At 36.6% G+C, this 23,470-nt stretch overlaps 1 protein-coding gene across 3 annotated transcripts in view; it reads right to left on the minus strand.

Annotated features, from left to right (window-relative positions):
- Positions 1-830: 830 nt before the first annotated feature.
- The window catches only part of dock3 (dedicator of cytokinesis 3), an 83,209-nt gene continuing 60,569 nt past the window's right edge, over positions 831-23,470 (minus strand). Inside the window, exons 38-54 of one of the 3 annotated variants that reach the window (XM_028452242.1) lie at positions 17,476-17,624; positions 15,796-15,882; positions 15,533-15,637; positions 14,088-14,229; positions 13,538-13,704; positions 12,365-12,451; positions 12,077-12,256; positions 10,823-10,906; positions 10,622-10,738; positions 8,940-9,061; positions 8,705-8,840; positions 7,681-7,762; positions 7,379-7,494; positions 6,333-6,417; positions 6,119-6,244; positions 5,062-5,144; positions 831-3,505 (exon numbers count right to left, since the gene is read on the minus strand). In XM_028452242.1, the coding sequence (XP_028308043.1) occupies positions 2,891-3,505; positions 5,062-5,144; positions 6,119-6,244; positions 6,333-6,417; positions 7,379-7,494; positions 7,681-7,762; positions 8,705-8,840; positions 8,940-9,061; positions 10,622-10,738; positions 10,823-10,906; positions 12,077-12,256; positions 12,365-12,451; positions 13,538-13,704; positions 14,088-14,229; positions 15,533-15,637; positions 15,796-15,882; positions 17,476-17,624 (2,483 nt within the window). In that variant the 3' untranslated portion in view covers positions 831-2,890. Of the gene's footprint in view, positions 3,506-5,061; positions 5,145-6,118; positions 6,245-6,332; positions 6,418-7,378; positions 7,495-7,680; positions 7,763-8,704; positions 8,841-8,939; positions 9,083-10,621; positions 10,739-10,822; positions 10,907-12,076; positions 12,257-12,364; positions 12,452-13,537; positions 13,705-14,087; positions 14,230-15,532; positions 15,638-15,795; positions 15,883-17,475; positions 17,625-23,470 lie in introns of all 3 variants that reach the window. The other 2 variants (XM_028452240.1, XM_028452241.1) reach the window with 2 other exon arrangements.

Below are 23,470 nucleotides of genomic sequence, written 5' to 3' on the forward strand. Positions count from 1 at the left end.
TTTTGAGGCTTTTGAATTTTTTTCAGCAATTTTCATGCCTTACTAGAGCCTTACCTCCGTTTTGAGGCGTTTTAAATTTTTTTGCAAAATTTTGTGCCTTACTATAGCCTTACCTCCGCCATTGTGCGACAAAACTTACAGTTAACTTCAAAACAATAGCCCTTTTTAAAAAGCGTTAAAAAACTAATGGAAGACAAAAAGAAATGCTTTTGTTTTGAAAAGGGGATGTTTGATTTTTAGCTTGAAGCTGGTCCCAGGACAATTTTACGCTCTGTTCGCAATGCATCATGGGGCAGTTGAGTATGACTAGTGTGCTCACTGTGCATACTTAAAAAATGTCCCAATATATTATACATTCGGGTATTTCTCACGTACTCAATCTTTCCATACTTTGTATGAGTAGTACATTAGTATGAGATATCAAACACAACGTTAGTCTTCTTTCCTTTCTAAAAAGTCCACTGACACTTTCTCATAGAGGTAATCTATCTATCTATCTATCTATCTATCTATCTATCTATCTATCTATCTATCTATCTATCTATTCAGTAGACACACAATGGGCCACTTGCTCATTCAGTTTTCTATATCTGAACTTTAAAGTTATTCATCACGACAATTAAAGCTTAACTGAACTTCTCGCTGCTCGAGCTCACATCAAACATATTGGATCATCTATTCTCTTGCTGAATCACTCTCTCTCTCTCTCTCTCTCTCACACACACACACACACACCTGCAATCATACAGCATTTGTACTCAACCAGTCATCCACTAACACAGAGCGCCCTCTAGTGTCTCTGTGCATTGATACAGTAAAGCAGGACAAAATTGGAGCTGATAAAAGATTGTCTTTAATGTTTGGTATTGTTAATGAATTCCATACCACAGCAGTTATGGGAGTAGGAAAACCACTTGTACAACCAAACACTGTGTGTTCATGCTAACACCATATGTACAGGAAAGCACATTGAAAAGTGTATAAAGTATTTATATGAGAAGACTCAAAGTCAAGAACGGTGGAGACAGCCACAGTCTAATGGATTTGTCCTTTTTCCAAACACTGGTTATAGATATTTATCAATTACATTGATCTCTGGAGTACATGTATATACACAAAACAACGATAAACCATTTCAGGAGCTTCTGTGATATTTCTCAAAAATATTTCACAATACTGCTGTATGTACACAAACTGAATTTATATTGAAAAAGTCTATTGTAGCTATATTTTTGAGTATCACTTCAGTCGCCCTCTATAATCTACTCAACTTTTGCACTCATTAGGAGATACTCACACATCGCACGTATCCGATAATAACCTCGAGCTGAATACAAAGTCTAGCAGCCTCTGCGGTACCTTGGCCCTCTGTTTCTGTAAGCTTTCTGAAATATGTTCGCACAACTGATGATCTCACATACAAAAATAGATGTTGTCTGGACTGCTGAGAACGTAATGTACAGGAACAAAAAAGCATCCACCAGCAGAAAAAAAGCCACCAGGAAAGCGAGGAGTTGAGCAAATATTAGCTATATCCTTCTGACCCACGAGATGAGAATAAATAGAACTGTTGTTTTGGTCCATCAAACACAAGTAAGCAAAATGGACCTCTTTTCTTTTTTTTTTTTTGCCATTACAAGCGTCAGTGTGAAAGACATCATCAGAAGGTGATTGATAAAAAGCCACAGGCAGGAGATGAGATATAAGATCTAGGAACTCTAAACAACTATGAAACTGAAGCAGAAAAACATCACTGAGTGAACAGATATCCTGTTTATTTCCCCTGGGGGGAGAGAGAGTTCAGAAAAAATAAAGACGGATGTCACTAAATGAGCTTCTCACCGTCTAAATTAGTGTCGAACTGCATTTCAGTGCACTTAAGGCGGGAAGGCGAATTCGATGCTGAAGCCGAGAGCGCCTCAGTGGCCACTCATTGAGCAGCAGGAGGTCCAGGCAGTAGCTCCGCCTCTCACGGCTTGGAACAAAAGGAGGGAAAATGGAAACAAGTTAGGAGAATTAGTTTGTTTCTGGGGGGTTTTTTTGGCGTCCAGTGGGTTTTCCTGGTATAAATATTGATGTGTCATCGTCCACAGTCTCTCCCTCAGACCTCTGAAAAACACTCTCGATCCTCTGAAGACATCTTTGCCACATGAACAAGACAAATAGAGACCTTTTTCAACAGAGACCAAAAACTTAAAGCACTTTGAACAGAAACCGGGATTGAAGCTTGACCAACATAAGTAAAAACATCTCATCGGAATACATTCACGTGGGTTTTCTGTACGTGAGGTACAGGCTGAGAAATTGTCCATGAGACGCCGATCCAAAGAGGAAGTTTGATTTTTACAGGCCGGCAAATTTATGAAAACTCCGGCAGCGACATGTATCGGGAGAACGCCATTTGATAGGATTGACTGTTTAAAGAGCACTTGACAATGTTGGTGACATAAGCCTTTCGGAAACACTAGAATGTAGCAAATTGATGAAAAAACGAGAATTCAGATGTAAGAAGCGCTTAAAGCAGAGGAGTTGTGTTACCTTAGTGTTGTGGATATGAAAGAAAAAGGCCCAAGAGGTCGGACCCAGGAATGGCGTCTGTGATCATGGTTTCTTTACAAAACGGTTGTCGTAATTTTGTGAAATGAAAAAAAAAAAAAAAAAAAAAAAACATGCTCACAGACGAGTCGTACAATTGGGTACAATCAATATCAGTTGTTGAACAAAAAGTAAACGTTTTCTGGTTTAAAGATATTTTCCTTTGAATGTGATTCTAAAGGGTCTGATTGACTCCTTGTCTTGTCTTCATGTGCACTGAAGTTAAAGCATCCACTGAACTCACTCTGCCTCACTCAGTGCCGATGAAGAGGAGAAGAAACGTGCCTCATCATCCTCACTGCGTCTCCTCATGCTCCTCACTGATGCACGTCTCCCAGGCGTGCTTGCCTTGCTCCTCCCTGTGGCCGTGAGGAGAGTGGAAGATCCTGCGAGGCAGCGGGATGGGCTGGGGCTGCAGGTCCTCCTCTGGGATGCAGCCCTCCCTCAGGTAGGGTTTGGGGGGCACAGAGGGAGGCTGGGGCCTGCGGTAAGCGATGTGGTGGGGGCCGTGGGTGGGAGCGTGGTGGTGAGGCGGAGGCCCGTGAATGTGGATGTCCATCCCTGGGTGGGCGTGTGCGTGAGGGTGGGAGTGTGTGTGCGTGTGAGGGTGAGAGGCAGGACTGCGGAAGTGGAAAGGGCGGACCGGGTCCATGGAGTCCATTTCTGGACCGCCATAGTGGATGTGCAGGTAGGGGGAGCCCAGGTACTCCTCGGGAGGGGACCAGAGGTGGTTGGGGAGGGGCTCCAGAGCGTCGTTCCTGATCGGGCCGGGCTCGGGGTACTGGCCTCCGAAATTACTCTCGCTCAGGGAGGAAACGCCACTGCTGGCACTTCCTGACAGAGTGGAGTTACTGCCTCCCAGTGCTGACTGTGGACTGGTGGGGGAGCCCGGGATCGGGTGGAGGGGGGACTGCAGAGGAAGAGACGGGAAGAATTACAGATGTGTGAGACTGCAGCAAAACAAATGAAACTTTTTAATTATAATGATAATAATTTTTTTATTGGATAAAGTCATAGCTTAGGCCTTATATATCATTGAATCAAACATCATTTACTCCAAAAAGGGAGGAAAAAGGTTGAAATTGACACCAAAAGTTTGTTTTCATCTCCACTGTGAAGGCGCTGTTATGTTGACATTTTTGAGCATTGCATTGTGGGATGTGGAGTCCAGTAGACTACTGTTTCTCAAGCACTAAAAGGGGTACTGGAGAGAGATTGAGTGGGAAATGAACAAATGAAATCAGTCAGTCTAAATGATACAATCAATAGAAATCAATCTATTCAGGAGCCACTAAATCAGTGTTTTTCAACCTTGGGGTCAGGAACCATATGGGGTCGCCTGAAATTTCTGAAAAATTAAAATAGATTTTTTTTTTAAATGTTTTAAATTGCTATTCTTTTTTTTTTTTTTAATGAAAACAACACACAATCTTAAACAACTGTTTTTCTATACTTTCACTTTGTGAAATGTAAATCTAGTTCAAATAAAATGTAGTTAAAAAAATATCTGAGCTCAAACATGATCAAAAACTAATTTTTTTTGGGCTTGCCAGAAATTCTTGATATCAAAATTGGGGTCACGATCCAAAAAAATGGTGAGAACCACTGGACTAAATAAATACTGTTTATTTCCACTTCTTTACAAAATGAGATTCGTTCAAATGTGTGTTATCACTCGTTCATGCCATCATTATGCTTTATTGTTGTTTTTAAATAGTTTTATATAAGCAAAATGTTGTAGTCGGGCAAAGGGGGTACTTGGATTTAGAAATAAGAAAAAGGGGGTACTTGAGCCAAAAACGTTTGAGAACCACTGCCGTAGACCACTGTTTCTCAAGTGGGGGTACGCAAAGGCACTACAGGGGGTACTTAAGAGAGTGTAAAATTAACAAATGAAAGCATTAGCAATACGGGGTTTTATAATATTCATTTTTTAGTTAAAAATGATAATCATAATAATGATGATGGAAATTTACTTGATTAGAATAAATAGATAAAAACTATGAAAATAAATGTATTCAGGAGGCACCAAATAATGTTTTAAAATGAGAAAATGAGATTTTAAAAAAAGTGTGTTATCACTCATCATTCCATCATTATGCTCTATAGTTGTTTTTTCACAGTGTTCTGAGCATGTTGTAGTTGGACAAAGGGGGTACTTGCATTCATAAATAAGAGAAAGGGGGTACTTTGAGAACCACTGCCGTAAACGGATGCATAGGAGCGTTTTTTAACTGAATCCTCACTGTGATTCCAGACAAAGAGGACAGTGATCCATTTGACACTATTTTTATACTTGTAGTTTGTTCCTGGTGTTCCTCGTGATGTCAGAATGAAGTCAAACAAAAACACTTCTATGCACTCGTCTCCGCATCGGAGAGGTTTTTGCTCTTGTAGTGAATTATTTACTGTCTCGTGTATCAAAATGTTTACTAAGTAAAAATAAAACTGCTGCTATGGCTGTACCTTTCGAAGAGAGCGGACAGGAAGTGCAGGGGGCGGTTCGCTGTTCTGATGGTGAAACGCATCACAGTGCATCAGGAAATGTCCTGAAAGAGAAGAAGGTACACAGGTAAATAAAGGACATTACGTTGGTTAGAGCTACTGTATGCTAGCTGGCAGGAGGAAGGATAATAGAGCTGTGTTAAAGGGTGTTCGATAGTGTGTCCTACTGAATGCTAACTAAAGGTTAAAGCATTGCTTGGTTTGGGGAGTGCAGTGAGCATGTCTAACATGAGGTCTAAAGCTATTATAGGGCCCAGTTAGTCACTATATGCAGAGGCAAAAGAAATGGATTACAAGTACTCACTTTACTGTGAGTGAGTTGCTTTATATTTCTATATCAGTAATTTTACTTGAACCTAAGTACATTTTAAAAGAAGTAAAGTCATTTGTTACATTTCTACACCTGACCATTACTTAGTAAATTATTCTTTTTTGTGATTATCTTTTTATTGAACATAATCCATATGTTCTTAGTCGTACCATTTTTGATCAACGCCCAGCCACTTTCTTTGGTTCAGGTTGTGGTTTCTACCTATTATGTTGTTACCCACACCATGGCACATTTGGCAAGGCATTGTTTTAGAGTTCATAAATGTATAGCTATACTTAGAGCCTGAAAAAAAATGTTTTATTTTGAAATGAGATGATTGGTGTTATTTTATACAAAAATAATTGTACATTTTGACAAACCTTTTATTATATACAGATGCCTTTGAGGAAAATACATTAAGTTCTAATTGTGCAAGATTTAATTTCTTCCTTTTTAAGTTTATACATGAGATGTTTACTGTATGCAAGGAGATTTATTACCAAAAATAAATGGTTAAAGTAAGTAGTAACTTTTAATTTGAGTACTATTTAATTGTGCTACTTTTTACTTGTACTTGAGTATCTTATATATGACTTTCTTGCACTTGTATTTTAATCATGTAACAGTGCTTCTACTTGAGTAGGATATATCAGTACTCAAGAAAATCAATCACATGCCTTGTTGCTGTGAAAAGATGTGGTGAAGTACCTGATGGGAAGGACCTGGGTGGCACAGGGGGCATGACAACACCTCCAGTGGAAGCTGGCATGTAGGTCACCTGCTCTCTGTTCTCTCCATCCAGACTCCAGCTGTTGGGGGCGTTGGGGGGAAAGACTGACGTACAGAAATAAACACAGACACACAAACATGAACCCACTGCCAACACCGCAACATTCAACCGTTCCCTTTGTTTGTGAGTTACCTTTCTCTGGAAGGTTCATGTGAGGATCAGCACAAGGCTTACAGGGGCTAACTTGCTGAAGTAAGGCACGCTGCATGTGGTTATTCTGAGAAAAACAACAGAAAACCAACTGAACATACAATAACGTTGCATTTTAAATCACACAAATTTCCCTAAAACTGACGCTTAATGTCTCCTTTAATCCATTTACAGTGTATTCTGTTCCCATCCTGATCAGGTTCTTAATGTGCTAGGGCCAGATTGTTCTTACACACAATTGACATAGGACACGTGTCAAACTCAAGACCCGGGGGACTGTTTAGAGCATCAAATTCGACCCCCTCGAAAAGATAGAAAAAACATGAAACTGTAAACTACCAACTAATTCAGTTGTCTCCCATGTTATTTGTAACTGTTCTTCCAGGTTCTCATTAGACAGGATGATACTGAAATGTTTCTATACTTGTACCTGTGAAAAGCGCTATATAAATAAAGATTACTTGATTTCTTAGCCCCTCCAAATACAAAAAATCTATTAAAATCCACAATATTTGCCGAGCTCAGCTTTCCAGTTCTTATATCACAACGGCAGACTTTTTTTTTTTTTTTTGGTTGAAAGAACTCTCAATTTTTCCAAAATCTGGTAAATTTTCCTCAAATTATTCCACAAAATGTCCCCAAATTCCCAAAATCAGGGAACTTTCAGTGAAGATCCTGCAAGGACTAATATACTCACATACTTGTGGAAATAGAAACAGAGGCATGTAATGTTGAATTCGCTCTCTTCACTACAAAAAAAATCTGTGGCCCACTTAAGGTCAAACTGGTCCATATTTGGCCCCTGAACTAAAAGGAGTTTGACACCCCTGACATAGGACAAGGTAACCATTTAAACCTGCACCTAACAGAGTGTGACACCCCTCCGTTAGAGATTCTGTTTGAGATTTTTGTATCAGGAATGTGAGAAGATATCAGAGTACTCTGAGAAAGGAATTATTGCCCCCAAACAATAGCCAGAAATGTCTTCATCACATTGGTTATATGAGCGCTGTGCAGCTGTGTCGTACCTGTCCATTCTCTGCGATGTTGTAGTACATGTTGTTGGCCCTCTCACGATGAGACGACGGCAAGAGAATCATGACTTCACGGTTGTGTTTGGCCTTATCGGGCAAGGACGGAGAACCTGGACAGAGAAGAAGTAGCAGGCAAACCTTAAAGTAACCAAGAAAACTCCCAGTCTACAGCTACAGTGTTTGACTTTTACAGGTTTTTTTTTTTTTTTTAAAAAAAACCACATATTATTGGCATTTTTAAAACACATATTATTCATGTTTTCCTTGTCCATCCTGTGTCACATCTGTATTTGTACCTCGGGCACTTGAGGGAGCAGAGTTGATAATCTGGGAAGAGTTAGAGCGGATTGAGCTCAGGCTGGACGAGGACGGGCTAGGCTGCGAAACACAAAATGTATACAAAATATGAAACTGAAATGTAAATTTGTTGCTCTGTAACATGTGCAATGACAAATAAACTCAACTCAACTCAAAAACTATTGAAAACGTAGCTCATATAAAGACTGAAAAAAGTGTGTTTACACAAACAAAATCAAAATAACGGTCACATTTTATTTGAAGACATTATCTGTCATTAACATGAATAAGGTGTCATAAAGGCTGTCGTTCGTTAAATTATGCCACCTTTGGAGCTATGTTGGCATTTTTTTGGTTAGGTGGAGGGATCTAGTGGGATTAGGTAGGGTTAAGGTTTGGGTTAGGGGTTAGGGCAGCAACTGGCGGCCCGGGGGCCACATATGACCCTCAGCCGAATTTTGTGTGGCCCCCAAAACAAATCATTAACAGTCAAAGTACACAAACAATTAGAAAAAAACACAAAATGACTCATAAAACACAAAATCACAACAAAGACAGACACAACAACCACTTAAACAAACAAAATAACGACAAAAAAACATTACAGAATAGCTCCAAAGACACACAAACTATCAACAAAATTGCACAAAATGACAGGAAAATACAGAAAACAACTTACATTACATCAAGCACACAAAAAATAACAAAAATACACATAATGACTCCAAAAACACACAAAATGACTAAAAACTTACAAAACAACGAGTTACAAACAGATACAGATACAATCACATTTTTGTGGCCCCCGCTGTGATAGAGTTGCCCATTCCTGGGTTAGGGTACCTTATTCATGCTAATGACAGGTGTCATGTCATAATAATGACAGTACACAATGTCAGCCTTATGTATAAAACTTCAAGTAATGCATTACCAAATTAATTAATAAAGATGTTTTTTTACAAAGTGTTCATTGAAAAGCTTTTATTTGGTTGTATGTATGATGTGTTTTAGGTTCTTTCACACCTGCATGTGTAAAGCGTCATCAGGGTGCTCGCCCAACAGCCCGTCGGTCATTATAATGAGGTTACTGGCCTCACTGGAGGTGTGAGAGGACAGCGAGGAAGAGGAGTGACGGATCGAGCCCTGCAGGTTCAGTGGACTAAAGAACAGAGGTTTGTTTATTTAGTTATGTTTTAGAATAATGTGCATATGTGTGTGTGTGTATAAGTGTGTATGTGTGTGTGTGTGTTGGACGAACCTGTGTCTGTGCATGAGGCGTACGCTCTCAGGGCTCATGTGGCTGTGGGAGGACAGGATGCCTCTAGGGGAGTTGACTCCTGGACAGCCTGCAGGGCTGAATCGATCCACGCCAGGGACGCCCTGCTGAGAGCCAATCATATACTGCTCTGAATATTCTGACTGCTCACACACACACACACATGCACACGCGCACACATAACATGAACCTCTGTTTAACCTCTGACATTTAAACAGGCTGAACTCAAACGACATAGACTCCATGTTGTAAATGATGGTTTCTGAAGTGATTCCTGATTCTTTACACATATTATCATTGTGTTAATTTGATGGCCCTCGGCTGTATCTAATACCTTTGTCTCCCTGGCAACAAGTTTCTGTTTAGCTCAGTGATCCCTAGTTGACATCCATGTCCTTTCTTGCCAAATGTCTTCCCTCTTTCTCTCTGTACTGTGCACAGGCCCATGTGTGTGTATACAGTATATCTTCTATTTTTTATTATTATGCTCTTTTATTTATATTTATTTACCTGCTGCTGAAACTGTGCAAATTTCCCCTTTGTGGGACAAATAAAGGTTATCTTTATCTTTATAAATCCATCTTGCTGTGTGTAAAGCTCCACACACACACACACACACACACACACGCACACACACACACACACACACACACGCGCACACGCGCACACGCACACACACGCACACTCACAGACATTCACACCAATGTTCCAGTCATACTCTGTTCCAACATCACAAAACAGACTGGGCTCCTTTAGAGTAGATTAGGTCAGATTAGATTAAACTAGACCACATTAGTTTGGACTATATACATTAATATTATAGTATAGACATATTACATTATATTACATTGATTAGATCACATTAGATCATGTTAGATTATATACATTCAGATTAGATTAGATAAATTAATATAAAATGTAATAAATTCGTATTGGATTAGATAGGATTAGATAAATTAATATTAAATTAGAAACACTAATTTTAGATTATAAACCTTCAGGATTGATTAGATTAGATTAGATTAGATTATAGGCATTCAGATTATATTATACTGGATTAGATAAAAATTGTAATAGAAACATTCAGATTAGATTAGACAAAATTAGATTAGATAAATTAATATAAAATGTAATACATTCATTTTTGATTAGATAGGATTAGATAAATTCATATTAAATTGGAAACACTAATTTTAGATTATAAACCTTCAGGATAGATTAGATTAGATTAGATTAGATTAGGTTCAATTAGATTAGATTAGATTAGATTAGATTAGATTAGATTAGATTAGATTAGATTAGATTAGATTAGATTAGATTAGATCAATTCATATTAAATTAGATTAGAGGCATTCATATTATATTATACTGGATTAGATAAAAATGATAACAGAAACATTCAGATTATATAGAAAATATATATCATATTATATTAGATAATCAGATTAAATTAGAGTACATTGAGTTTGATTCAATACTAGATTACTTTATTAGTTGTACTTATTCACACATGAATAATTACAATCAACTATAATTAAGTTGATAATAAATGAGATGTGTGGTGGATATTTCTTGTTGTACTGAGTACTGACTGTGATAGACTCAACAGTCTCATTAGGTGAGTGATAAACTGGTGATCTGCCCTTTGCTATTGATCTACTCACGTGATGTAAACCTGTTCTCATCATGTGAAACTGGTCGACAAGTTTTTTGTGGAGAGGACGCATCTCTGGATGCACCAGCTTCTCATGAACAGCCAGCCCCACCCCGAGAATATGAACCTGATGATGAAAAACAGCAGGAAACAGTTTGTCTGGCTGTTGTTGAGCATTATTTTATGTCGAGACAATGAAAATAAACCCAACCTGCTCTTGCATGAGATCCTTTAAATGTGTGATTCTCTCTGTATCCTCTGGATGACTGTTGATGTAGTCTTTGTCAAAGAAAGCCTGTGGTAGAGACAGACCGGAAGATTAAAAAAAAAAAAAAACACATTTTTACATCATAATTTTTTCGGGAACTTTTGGCTTAAATTTCTAACCATTCCTTGCTCAGTAGAATTTGGGTTTGGATATTTTAGCCCAGAGGTTGCAAAAGTACAAGTCTTCAGAACTCAAGTAAAAGTATAGATACTTGAATAAAAAATGACTCTGGTAAAAGTAAAAATATTGATGTTGCTCCCTTATTTGAGTAAAAGTAAAACAGTAAATGCTACTAAATGTACTTAAGTAATAAATTTAAAGGAAAACAAATGTCCCCTCAATAATAAGACTAAGCAAATTTTATATCTTCTATTTTTTTTTTAAGAATTTGAAGAACACTGGTACGTGGAAACAAGTGAAATCTGTTACCTTGATAATGTAGCAGTCATAATGAAAACAAATGTGTAAATAAAATGAATCAAGAAAAAAAAAAAGTGTAAATGGTCAATAAAACCCATGCAGAGCAGCTTGGAGTTTAAAATTTTGGAAAAAAACTTGAAAATGTTAACTATTAAACTAAGAGACCTGCCCAATGGAAAAAGCTCCAACTAAATGTTTCGTCTTTTTATGCAAAAGTAAAAGTAACAAACTCATTTTATAATGTAAGGAGTAGAAAGTACAGATATTTGTTTAAAAAAGTAAGGAATAAAAGTAAAAAGTCACCAAAAATAAATAAATACTCACGTAAAGTATGGATACCAGAAAAAAATACTTAAGTACAGTTACAAAGTATTTGTACTTCGTAACTTGTCACCTTATTAGTGTTCTGTAAATGAACCATTTTTTTTTTAATTTAGTGTTATATTATTATTTATTCAATATATGTTATGTATAGGACTGATCAAACCTTTAATTCAAACTATTTTTGAATGAATAAAACGCTGTAAACTATTCAAACACACGTGACAGACAGTAGCACTTTCTTTATTTGGAGTTTGTACATTAAGTCTTTGCTGCATTATGAGGAAAAACTGATGTCTCAGCTGGGAGAGGCTTCTATTTAAACATTATCTGCTTAAACTAATATATTAAATTTAAACACAGAAGACTTATTGACCTTTCAATGTCTATAACAACATATTGCATTATATATATAAATGATTGGTAAGGAGCAAAAAATAAATCCTACAGCTTTACCTCCTGATATCTGGCGATGCCTCCATTCACAGCCGCATCAATGACTCCATTGAGGCACATGCTGAGTGGGTTGATGTTGCCGTGATGCTTTCTGTGCTGATATTGGCTGATCAAAGTCCGCAGCTCCTGACTCTTATTCTCCACCACATAGATGGCATTCTCCAGAGGACTCACTTCCACCTTTAGAGAAACAACAAATACCCTCAGAGAGAACGATGGAGAACATGTTCCTCGCTAACACAGTTTTGTGTGCAGTACAGGAGAGAACCTCTGCTCTGTGCTTCTCACCACTTCTCGTCTTTCCACCTCGGCCCAGCGAGAGATTCCAGGGAGAGGACGGGAAAGGATCAGTGTAGTTCTCTCAATCCAAAGGCTCTGTTTAAAGACCAAAACTAAATGTTATTATAAGGTCATCATGTCTGGGAAAGGAAAATTATGTCGTGTGTAAAAAGTAGAGATAATAATAATAGCAATTATAGCCAATATTATATATACATCCAACCCCAACATGATTTTAGGTCACATTATAAATCCCCATGGAAACAACAGGTTAAGCCCTTTTTTAATGTGATGCATCACTGGATGTATTTCACATATAAACATGATTTGTGGAAAATTTAAAAAAAAAACGTATTCAACTACAATAATGGAAAAAGTGCCATATACTTTTTTTTTTTTTTTTTAAAAAAAAAACAACACCACATTTTTTCAATATTACTCGAAAAAAAAAAAAAACTATACCATTGTCGACGATATTACATTTTATGCCTAATATCAATGGGTCGATAATATCTCCCATCTCAAGTAAAAAGTATTTGGGGTGAGGAAAGCAGTTCTGCAGTTACTGTTTGTTTGTTTGTTTGTTTGTTTGTTTGTTTGTTTGTTTGTTTGTAAGAACCTGAATTATGTGTGTTTGTAGCATTATTTTGAACAAACTCTGACAGCAGGTACAGCGGCAACAATAATGAGGGTATACATTGTGTAATAAACAGTAATTCAACCCTGAAAAAATGTCCCTTAAATAAGTGAACTAATACAATTTACTTCAAATGATGTAGATATATAACAACTTATGAAGACCTGGTTTTTAGGGAGAAAATATGACAATAAAACACTCAGTGATATTATTTTGCATTAAAGAAGTCAATTAATCTCTAAATATCTGTTATTTAAAGGCTTGAACTTTTACCTGGCTGCAGTAAAAACAAGATTTAACACCTTAATGTAATGTCTGGGAAAATAATGGGAATAAGAAAATAAATTAAATGTAATAATAAAACCTCTGTGGCTACCACATGGTGTTCCATCATCATAGACTGCATGTTAAACTGCATAAAACTTGACCTGTAGTCATCATTTATTCCTAGTTTTACACACAGTGTAGCTTTTGAGTGCAGTACATCTTAAGAAACATATTAAACTATGAGGCAGAAAAGCAGCGAGAGCGCCGTCACACCGTACCCTGAACTCGTTCTCGCGGTCCTTGGGCCCCTTGTGGAAGGGCCTGTCATAGTGAAAGCGGGTGACATTGTTGATGCGGTAGAAACTCTTGATCCTCTCAGGAACACGTTCCAGCTGAGGCGCATCAGAAATGTCTGACACTGGAGTCACAGCGTAGATCTGTAAGTCTGAGAATCATCTGTCAAGGAAGTAACAAGTCCCAAACGGACGTAGGGGACACATTCAGGGCCGAGGACGTCACATTGAGATGCTGACGGACAGCAGTCAATTTTTTTTGTTTGTGGGATTCTGGAAATCAAGAATTTCTAATGTCATTTTAATTAATATTTGATGAAAATCCTTAATAACCTGAATCACTGGCTCATTAAGTCCTAAATAAGTCTTAAATTAGAGGAGATTGATGGGATGTTCAATGAATTAGCTGAGCTATTACTTAAAGTACTGTAATTAAAGGATTAAAGGGAAACACTAAAAAAAAAAATTCTAGACTTCAGAAAATCTTGTTCTTCTAAATCCATTTAGAATTAGCTTGGTTTAACATTAAGGATACACTGAGCGTCACTTTGTAGGATGGTGTCATCTGGCTGATTTGGATGCTGCATGGCAATCGCCTGAGGAAATTCTCCCAACATTCTTTGCTGAAAGTCTTCAAGTCGTTCGTAGTCATAACCACGACTGACAAACTCCTTGTTCTGCAGAAACAGGAAGATAACAATTATAACAAACAGCGACACACATAACAAAACAAATGTAATGTAACAATACACACATTAGACTCAAAACTCATAAAGTTGGGTCAATTATGATTAACCAAGATATGATTTTTTGAAATTTGGCCAATCATGAGAGATAGGGAGGGACTTCTTTGATTTTTTAAATGATTCCAGAATTAGTGATCCAGATTCCGTCCAAAATTTAATGGAATCTTCCATGAAGTAAGGTCAATCTTTGTTTAAAATTTTGTCAAAATATTTTTTAAGTTCTTTGGCATGGGTTAGGGCTGGGCAACTAAATAGACTTCACAATTACATAATTTCATCAAAGGATGTGTGACGAAAAGGCACTTACACATTTTATTTATTTATTTATTTATTTATTTATTTATTTATTTATTTATTTATTTATTTATTTATTTATTTATTTATTAAATTATTATTTTTTTGTGTTATATATACAAAAAAAATGCAGTGTACCTTTGACGACAGTTGTCTGTGAAATTGACATTTTGCTTGTTAATTAATGCAATAAAGTATAAAAAAAAAAAAACTTTAAATATGATTATTCTTTGAGACATCAATAATAATCATCAGCACAACATCCTGTGTGACGTAGTAGATATGAGCAAATATATCATATAACACTTAAAATGCCTCTAGCTAGTGGTTATATTTCTTTACACATATGTAAGTTATGTTATAGGGATATAATATTTATATAATTTAACGATAAACATGAGACAAATCAACATTTATTACGGGTGTATTATCTTGTTAGTAAGGCTTTTTAGGGTCTGTTTGTTTTACTGTGAATCCATAAAAAAGGGGCTCGCAGATTGTTTTCTTTTTTTTTTTACAAAGCACCACAATGCATAAATTAATGCTAGGATTATTTATAAAACGTTATTTGACTGCTAGTGCATCATTCATTGGGTTTTGCTTTGTTGCCAGCAAAATATGAGCTTTTTTATTAACCCTGGTTTTGACTCAGTATTGTATTTCCTGATAAGGATCTTAAGTCTGCCTTTTATTGAGTGGGGAGCAGGTTGAGACGCTGTGGGTTTTAAATGCTTCGGCTCTGAAAATAGCTCCTGCATCCAAATACCAACACAATCTGTGGTCACGCAGGCTGCAGCAGCATCAGCAGCAGCAGCAGCACCCGTACTGCACCCAGAGTGAAGCTGAGAGTTTTGTTTCCCATCAGCATCAGAGTCACTGCAGCTGTAACAGAGTCTTTTTACCACGTCAGCAAAACGACAGCCAGGGAGGGTCTTCTTACCCTGAGGAAGAAAGGAAACTTCCTGCCATAGAATCCCATTCGAAAGAACTCTGGTTCAATCCTCTGTTGCTCAATTATATTGTCGTAGTACGCCGCCTCCATTTTCTGTCACACAACGAGAAAGTCATGAGAAACAATGACATTATTATCACACACATTCCAGAAACCTCCTGATGCTCTGCACACTTTCCACCAACAGTGACAGACAGATGCTGTCTGCTTCTTTGGCAGCATCACACACAGGAAGTAGAGACTTTATTTACCCGTATCCAGCTGAGACTCTGATAATCATATAAGGTCTCATATTGGAAAGCCAGCTCCCGGCAGAGAGAGATCCCATATTCCCAGCACTGCACATCACAGGGAAAACGAGTCACCAAAGGAATGAAGAAGAACCATTAAAAGAATGATTTATAATTGTGAGAACACATTAGCAAACGCATAAATGTAACTCGCAAGGTAATAGAAATAGATAGGAATCATCTATGACAATTAAAGAGAGAAGTGTGTGTGTGTGTGTGTGTGTGTGTGTGTGTGTGTGTGTGTGTGTGTGTGTGTGTGTGTGTGTGTGTGTGTGTGTGTGTGTGTGTGTGTGTGTGTGTGTCTGTCTAAAAACGTTCTATTGTAGTCTCGCTATAACGGCTATTTTTTGTGTGTTAAGGTGTCGTATCCTGTTCGAGAGGTTGGGGGTTTGATCCCAGGGTTATACCTGTCTAGGTGTCGAAGTGTCCTTGGGCAAGTGACTGAACCATAGGTTGACTAGCACCTTGCATTGCAGCCAGTCCAACTAGTGCAGTGGTTCCCAAACGTTTTCTACTGCGCCCCATTTCTAGAATGAAAATCTCTCAGGCCCCCCCATTGTGACAATTAATATTATTATTATTCTTTAAATGGGTAAAAAAAAAAGAAAAAAAGAAGAAAAAAGCGTGAACTTTTTTGTGAAAAATAAAAATTTGGACTATTTTTCCTCAAATCTCGTAAGAAAAAATAACAAAAAAAAAATAAAATAAATATATATTTAATATTTAATATATATATATATATATAAAATATATAAATATATATTAAAATATATATATATATATATATATATATATATATATATATATATATATATATAAAAATAAGTGAATGTTGGTGTGAATGTGTGAATGAGCTGATATTGTAAAGCACTTTGGGACTACAGTACTTCAGTGTTAATAAAAGCACTACATAAATCACATGTGTCAAACTCAAGGCCCGGGGGCCAAATCCGGCCCTTTAGAACATTAAATTCGGCCCGCTCGAGACAGTAAAAATGATAGAAAAAAACATTAAACATTTTGTAAATTACCAACTAATTCAGTTGTATTGTCAGCCCCTCCAAGTTCAAAAAATAAATTGAATTCCACAATGTTTGCAGAGCTCAGTTTTCTAGTTCTGAAATCACATGATGGCAGTCTTTTTTAATCTCAAATTGTTGAAAGAACTTTCAATTTTTCCAAAATCTGGCAAATTTTCCACAAACTATTCCACTAAATGTCCCTAAATGACCAAAAATGAAAGTGAAGTTCCTGCAGAGACTGATATACTCACATACAATCATGTACAGTATATAACATTTATAAAAGGAAGTGTAAACCAGGGCACATTAATGTTGAATTTGTTCTTTTTCCCACCTATAATCTGTGGCCCACTTAAGGTCAAACTGGTCCGTATTTGGCCCCTGAACTAAAACGAGTTTGACACTCCTGATATAAATCAAGTCAATTTACATTTTTTAAATATTTGAAACAAAAACAACCAACTTTGCATTTTAAAAAGCCAAACAAAGGAACTGTGCAGCATACTTAACATACTCAGATGCTCTTTCGGCACCAATATGGGACTTCAACTCTGCTTTAAAGCGATGTTCCCCATGCTTTAATTCATATTAAAGGTGAGATTCAGACCACTCTACACACCTTGCCTTTGTTGAAGTAGTGGAGGATTTTACGGCTAAGGTTCTCCTTGCGTTGCCACTCGCTCTGACAGGGATAGTGGAGGAAATCCCTGAGGGGCCGATCCTCCCACTGCAGCAGCTCCCAGTACAGCAGCAGAGTGAACGCTGCCTCTGTGTGAGAACAGTAGAAAAACATCAGGATCATCCACTTTGTTACACAGCTACAGATGTTGAACAATGATGAGGTGATGCCGTATTGACTGCACTTTGGTGCAATGTTGACCCTACACAGTTCAGACTGCTTATTGTAGCCATTCATAGCCTAATTTACTGATTAATCCAAAATACATTGTTTACTATTTTTATAGCATTTATTCATTCATTGGCTCACACCCTACAACTCCCCTCAATTGTCAAAATAGGTGCCCCTCGATTTATCACTTAGAGGGTCCTTTCAGACATGAAGTCTGCAGGTCTGTTTTTAAACTTAACACCCCCAGATTCCTGTGAAATTCCTCATAGAAGTTTAGGGCCTCTGTTTAACCAATAGTTTTACATATGCATCTTTTCTGAAATCAATTCTTTATTGAAAAAGACTATAAACCTTTAATATCACACGTTAAATGCTTTAATACATTTCACCTGACAGTTTCTTGATTTTACAGTGTGGTTGGTAGATGGCTCACTATACTGGACTTGTATTTGTCTGTATTATCTTTGTATATTTGTAGATTAGTATTATATTTTCCTGGAGGTGTGCACTTATGTATGTTTTATTTTTATTTTCTATGTTTTAGTGTTATTTCTGGATCATCAGTAAAAAAAAAAAAAAAAAAAAAGCAATTTCCCCCTGGGATAAATAAAGTATATCTGATTGTGATTCAGACAGATAAAAGTTTAAAACCAAAGTTGAAATCAAAAATATAACCAAATAAACTCACACACACACACACACACAGAAAAACCAAAATCAGACAAAAGTAACACAATTTTCGATGTTAAAAAATATTAAAACTGACGTGCCATTTGCATGTGGGACATTTTTTTTTTTTAAATGGACTTGTTCTATATGCTGTGACCACTTTTAAGACCATTGTAAATGATATTGTGTTATTGCAAAAAAAGGCTGTACGATATCCATTATTTGTTCAATCAAAACTTGTGAAATTTAAAGATACTATTTATTATAAAATAGCACAGATAATGTTCAAAGCAAAAATAAAAATGCTCTTGACATGCTATTTATTTTTAAAAAAGAATATGTGACAATATTTTTTAGAAAGTTATGTGAAGCAGTAGAAACATCTTTGTGTTCGTTGTTAAATGTTGTATATAAAAGAAAGTATGTGTGTGTGTATATATATATATATATATATATATATATATATATTATTTTCATTTTTTTTTTTTTTTGCATTAGTTTGAAAACAGGCAACTCAAATGTACTTTACTTTTTGTGTGTATCATTGAGAAAGGTAACTTGAATGCTATGAATTATGTTGGGCATATAAGCATTATTGCTTCTGCCTGTTTTCAGCCTTGTTATATATTTATAAATTATGACCTATGTTGGAATATTATATTTGTTAGACTGAAACAAACAAATAAACTGAAAAACTGAAACTTAAGGTGCTGACAGAAAATGTGTACAAAAGCAACAAAAAAAAAAAAAAAAAAAAAAAAAAAAAAAAAAAGAGGCCGACTGTTGAATCTCGTTCACAGATCAGACAAAATGGTGGACACAGTAACGTCAGATAAGTTGCTAAGAAACTCTGTCAGCCACGGTTGCTAATAGCAACCGTTCTGTAGCGAAACGTTATTTTACCTCCCTGTCCATGTGCACAGGGAAGATGCAAGCTGTCTGAAACAGGAAGTAATGGCACAGGCGCTGCAAACACTCACAATCTGCTGGTTTCCTATAAGTTAGTGTGCAGATTGTTAACAATAGCAATGGTAGATTGTAGAATAATGGTGTAACAGCACAGAGTGCATTTTCTGCAGCGTCATCTAGATTCTTGCATTACAAAAAAAAGAGAAAAAATACCAGCATTAAGCTTCAGGGCTCTTAGAACGTCTTTACTTGTGTGTGAACGATGAGAATAGGAGCTCTGTAAAACAGGGTGGAGGTCCCTGTTATTGTTGTTATATATATACTTTTTAAGCTAAATACATTCATCCCAAAAAGGTATTACACTTTACAATGAATTTGTCTTAAATCCTGATTTACATAAAGTACAATAATCTGCCTTTACATGAAGAATCCAACTACATTTGTACTTGTATTGCCTTCTTGAGTTGAATCACATATTTGTGTAAACACATTGGTAAACTACATCCAACGCTGTGGGACATGAAGGTGTTGCAATATCTTCGGGGCTGCTTTTTGCTCTTTTACGTAAGCGATGATTCATATTGTACTGGATTAGTCATTTTTGGCTACTTTAAGTGGACACTGAAAAAAAAGTGATTAATCCACAAACACTTAAAGCTTGTTGAAAAGTAACCACAACCAGACAGAAGATATACGCCCTCCACTGTACAGTAATCCTCCCTTATTATTCATTTATAGAGATTTAAAGGTCACAGCACAGGTTGGTGCCAAAACAGATCATCAAGCATCTCATCATTAGATACAAAAACTATTCAGTGAAAGAATTGAAAACACTTTCATTGCCATAGTAGACTCACAAGTCTCTGTTTTCAGTCCAATATTATCTCTACATTATGAAGGTCTTGGTGTCTTGGTCTCAGACTGGCCACACTCAGGTTTTTCCATCAAGACTCGCCTAGACCAGCACTAATCTGCTGTTCTTCATTATTGTGATATGAGAATTATTTAACCGTTCCTGATTAACTAATGTTGTAATTTGACTTTAAACATCTAGCGTTAGCTCACTGATTGTTCTACTTTCTTGGAACTAGTCATAGTTTTCTTTGACTAGAAAACTATTATTTCTAGTCATACCTAAATACCTCTGAATACTCACTTTAGGCCTCATTCACCTCAAAAATAAACATCTAATTTTAACATTTCTAAAACAATTCTGAACTTATCAGTGACTTTTAAATACAGGGGTTTTGTCAGAATTTAGTTAAACCGATTTAACATTGAGCTTTTTAGCAATGATGTGCTTTGAAAGAGTGGCAGAGCCCTTGTTTTTGTCTGTCAAAAGTTTTTTGAAAGAAAACTAAAATTGAAGAGAGAATGCAGCTCACTGTTCAACCATGTCACGGTTTTTAAATTTGTTTTTTATGGTTATGTCTCTGTCTCGGTGTTAACTTGGTTTCAACTCCCAAAAGTCTTGGTCTTGTCTTGGTCTCTGTGCGTTCTGGTCTAGGGCACGTCATGGACTCGGATAATGTGGTATGAACACTTTGATCTTTCCTCTGGTGACAAAAATCCTAATCTCATTTATAAATATAAAATGAATTACACATATAAAATATATATATATATCATTATAATTAGAGATGGAGGGTTATGGTGAAGAATTTAATGAATAGAAAAAATGAAAAGTGGATTGGAACCATTACACATGGACTGACAACACACAGTCTCTCTTCAACCAGTTTATAGTAAATCTAAGCTCTCCCTTCTACTTTACATGTATTAGTTCTCACACGCTGTGTTAAAACTGCTGTCAGTGTAAAGTCAGAAAACAAGCTTAGCAACAGGCGTTTTTCCAGTGATATGAAAAGATTTGTATCAAGATCTGCATTCAACCAACCAGCACGTGTTTCCCATCCTGGGGGAGTGACAAAGAATATCAACGTATTCACAAGCTTGGAACTGAACGTGTGAATCCCTCACTGAGTGTGTTAATAGCCTTTTAAACTCTATGCTTTGTGAGAACAAAGAAGTTAGTTTACAAGGACAAACATGATGACACATCCTTTGAAACTCAGGTGAGAGAAATCCTGCGGTAGACGTCACATGCAGGCTACGCAAAGGAGACAGAACAATAGAGGTTTTCATCTAAGGAAGGGGGAGAGCTACATATTAGTAATGACGTGAATTAATAATTGGTGTCTTCAGGTGCCATTGTAACCCATTATTAATGTTCCAGTCCAACTGGTGATGTTTCAAAATGATGACATTTCACTGTGGAGTGGAAACTTCAATGTGCTCACAAGTTAATATTCATTGTTCTTTTGGCCAAGATCAAATAAAACCACATCTGGTAAGTTTTCGACCTCTGTCATGGTAACCAGTAGCAGCGTCACAAACAAGTCACTAGAAAACAAACATCTGTTGATCCAAAAAAGCACATTTATCCTGTTTTGTGTCATTTAAATCAGATACATTGGGAAACAATTTGAAAAAGTCTATTCAGTATCAAATCTACAATGTGATGAGAATCAGCTGTAAATTATCCGTGCATTGTTTATACTTCTGTCACGATTATGGGCGTATATTTTTCATTTTGAGTTTAGACATTAAACATTTAGATGTGTCTTTGTTATTGCTTTTTAGAGTTTCTGTCACGCTTAGTGTGTTTTGTTTTGTTTTATTTTTTCTTGTGATAAGGTTTCAGGGTTAGGGATAAGGAAGTGGGCTTGAAATCAGAGGGTCACCAGTTCAAATCCAACCTGGTGCATCACTGTGGTATGTTGGGCAAGTCGCTTAACCCGTGTTGTACGTTCAGAGTTCTGCTTTAATGAAGCCAGACTACAACCTGCTACTCTCATTTCAGTGATCCTGCATCATTTAAGTTCTGGTGATGCCGCGCTTCTGACGTAATGTCATCTCCGCCTTCGCTATAATTTCATGTTCACTTTTGTATTTTCTACAAGTGTAAAGTTGTAAATTTAGCTAAGCAAAAATGAGGTCACTACAAAAAGTGCTCTTGAGCAAGGCCCTATACTCTAGCAGCTTGTGTGTGCTGCAGCCTCAAGGGGGCTGAAGGAAAGGAAAGAAGAATATAGAAATTAACAGTATTTTGCCTTCAGGTACGGGTGAAAGTAATGGATTACAAGTACTCATGTTATTGCAATTGAGTTGCCTTCATGGGTACTTGTAAATTTTTTAAAGTATATTTCTAAGTCAGTCATTTTACTTGTACTTAAGAACGTTTTAAAAGAAGTAAAGTCATTCATTACATTTCTTGGTCTTTTTTACCAAGTTTTTACCTATTTAAAGAATTGTACATTTTGACAAAGCTTTTATTTTCTACAAATGCCTTTGTGGAAAATACATTAAGTTCAGATTGTGCAATATTTCATTTTTTCCTTTATAAGTTTCTACATGAGATGTTTACTGTATGAAAGGGAACCATGGCGAGATTTATTATCAAAAATAAACGTGGGGTGGGTAATTTCAGTACTATTTAATTGAGCTACTTTTTACTTGTGCTGGATTATTTTATGTATGACTTGCTTGTACTTGTACTTGAGTACAATTTAAATCAAGTAACAGTACTTCTACTGGAGTAGGATACATCAGTACTCTTTACACCTCTGTCTTCGGGTTATACAAATTATTGAGTAAAAAATCTGAAAACTTTAAGTAGACATGCCTAATGTACTAATGCAAAATATTAATTTGAGAAGGATTAAAATAATAAGTCTATGTCAATTGAAATGAATCAATTGTGTTGATCTAATTTATTAACTTACTTTCAAAGAACTTAACCCATTAAAGGTGCAGTCTGCAACTCTTATAAAAGTGACTTTTTGTCATATTTGCTAAAGCTGTCACTATGTAAGGACAGCTTTACATGAAACTAGGAGTTTGTGTGAAAAAAACAGACCCATTGAGCCCCTCCTGCTGCTGCTGCAGCCTTTGGCAGATTGCCAGAATGTACCGCGACTGAGCAAAAAGAACCAATCAGAGCCAGGATTGTGTTTGATGGGCTGTCTGACAGCTGTTGCTCACAGTCCCCGCCCCCTTCCCGGACCTGGAACGCTGTCTTTTTACTGTGTATGGTGTGGAAAAGTCGAAGATGGAATTGACGCCTTTTCTGCTTAAAAGGTAATTACTGCTGCTTGATTTACATTATGTTTGATTTGTAATTGTT

This window comes from Gouania willdenowi, chromosome 7 (assembly GCF_900634775.1).
Source record: "Gouania willdenowi chromosome 7, fGouWil2.1, whole genome shotgun sequence".
Lineage (NCBI taxonomy): Eukaryota > Metazoa > Chordata > Actinopteri > Blenniiformes > Gobiesocidae > Gouania > Gouania willdenowi.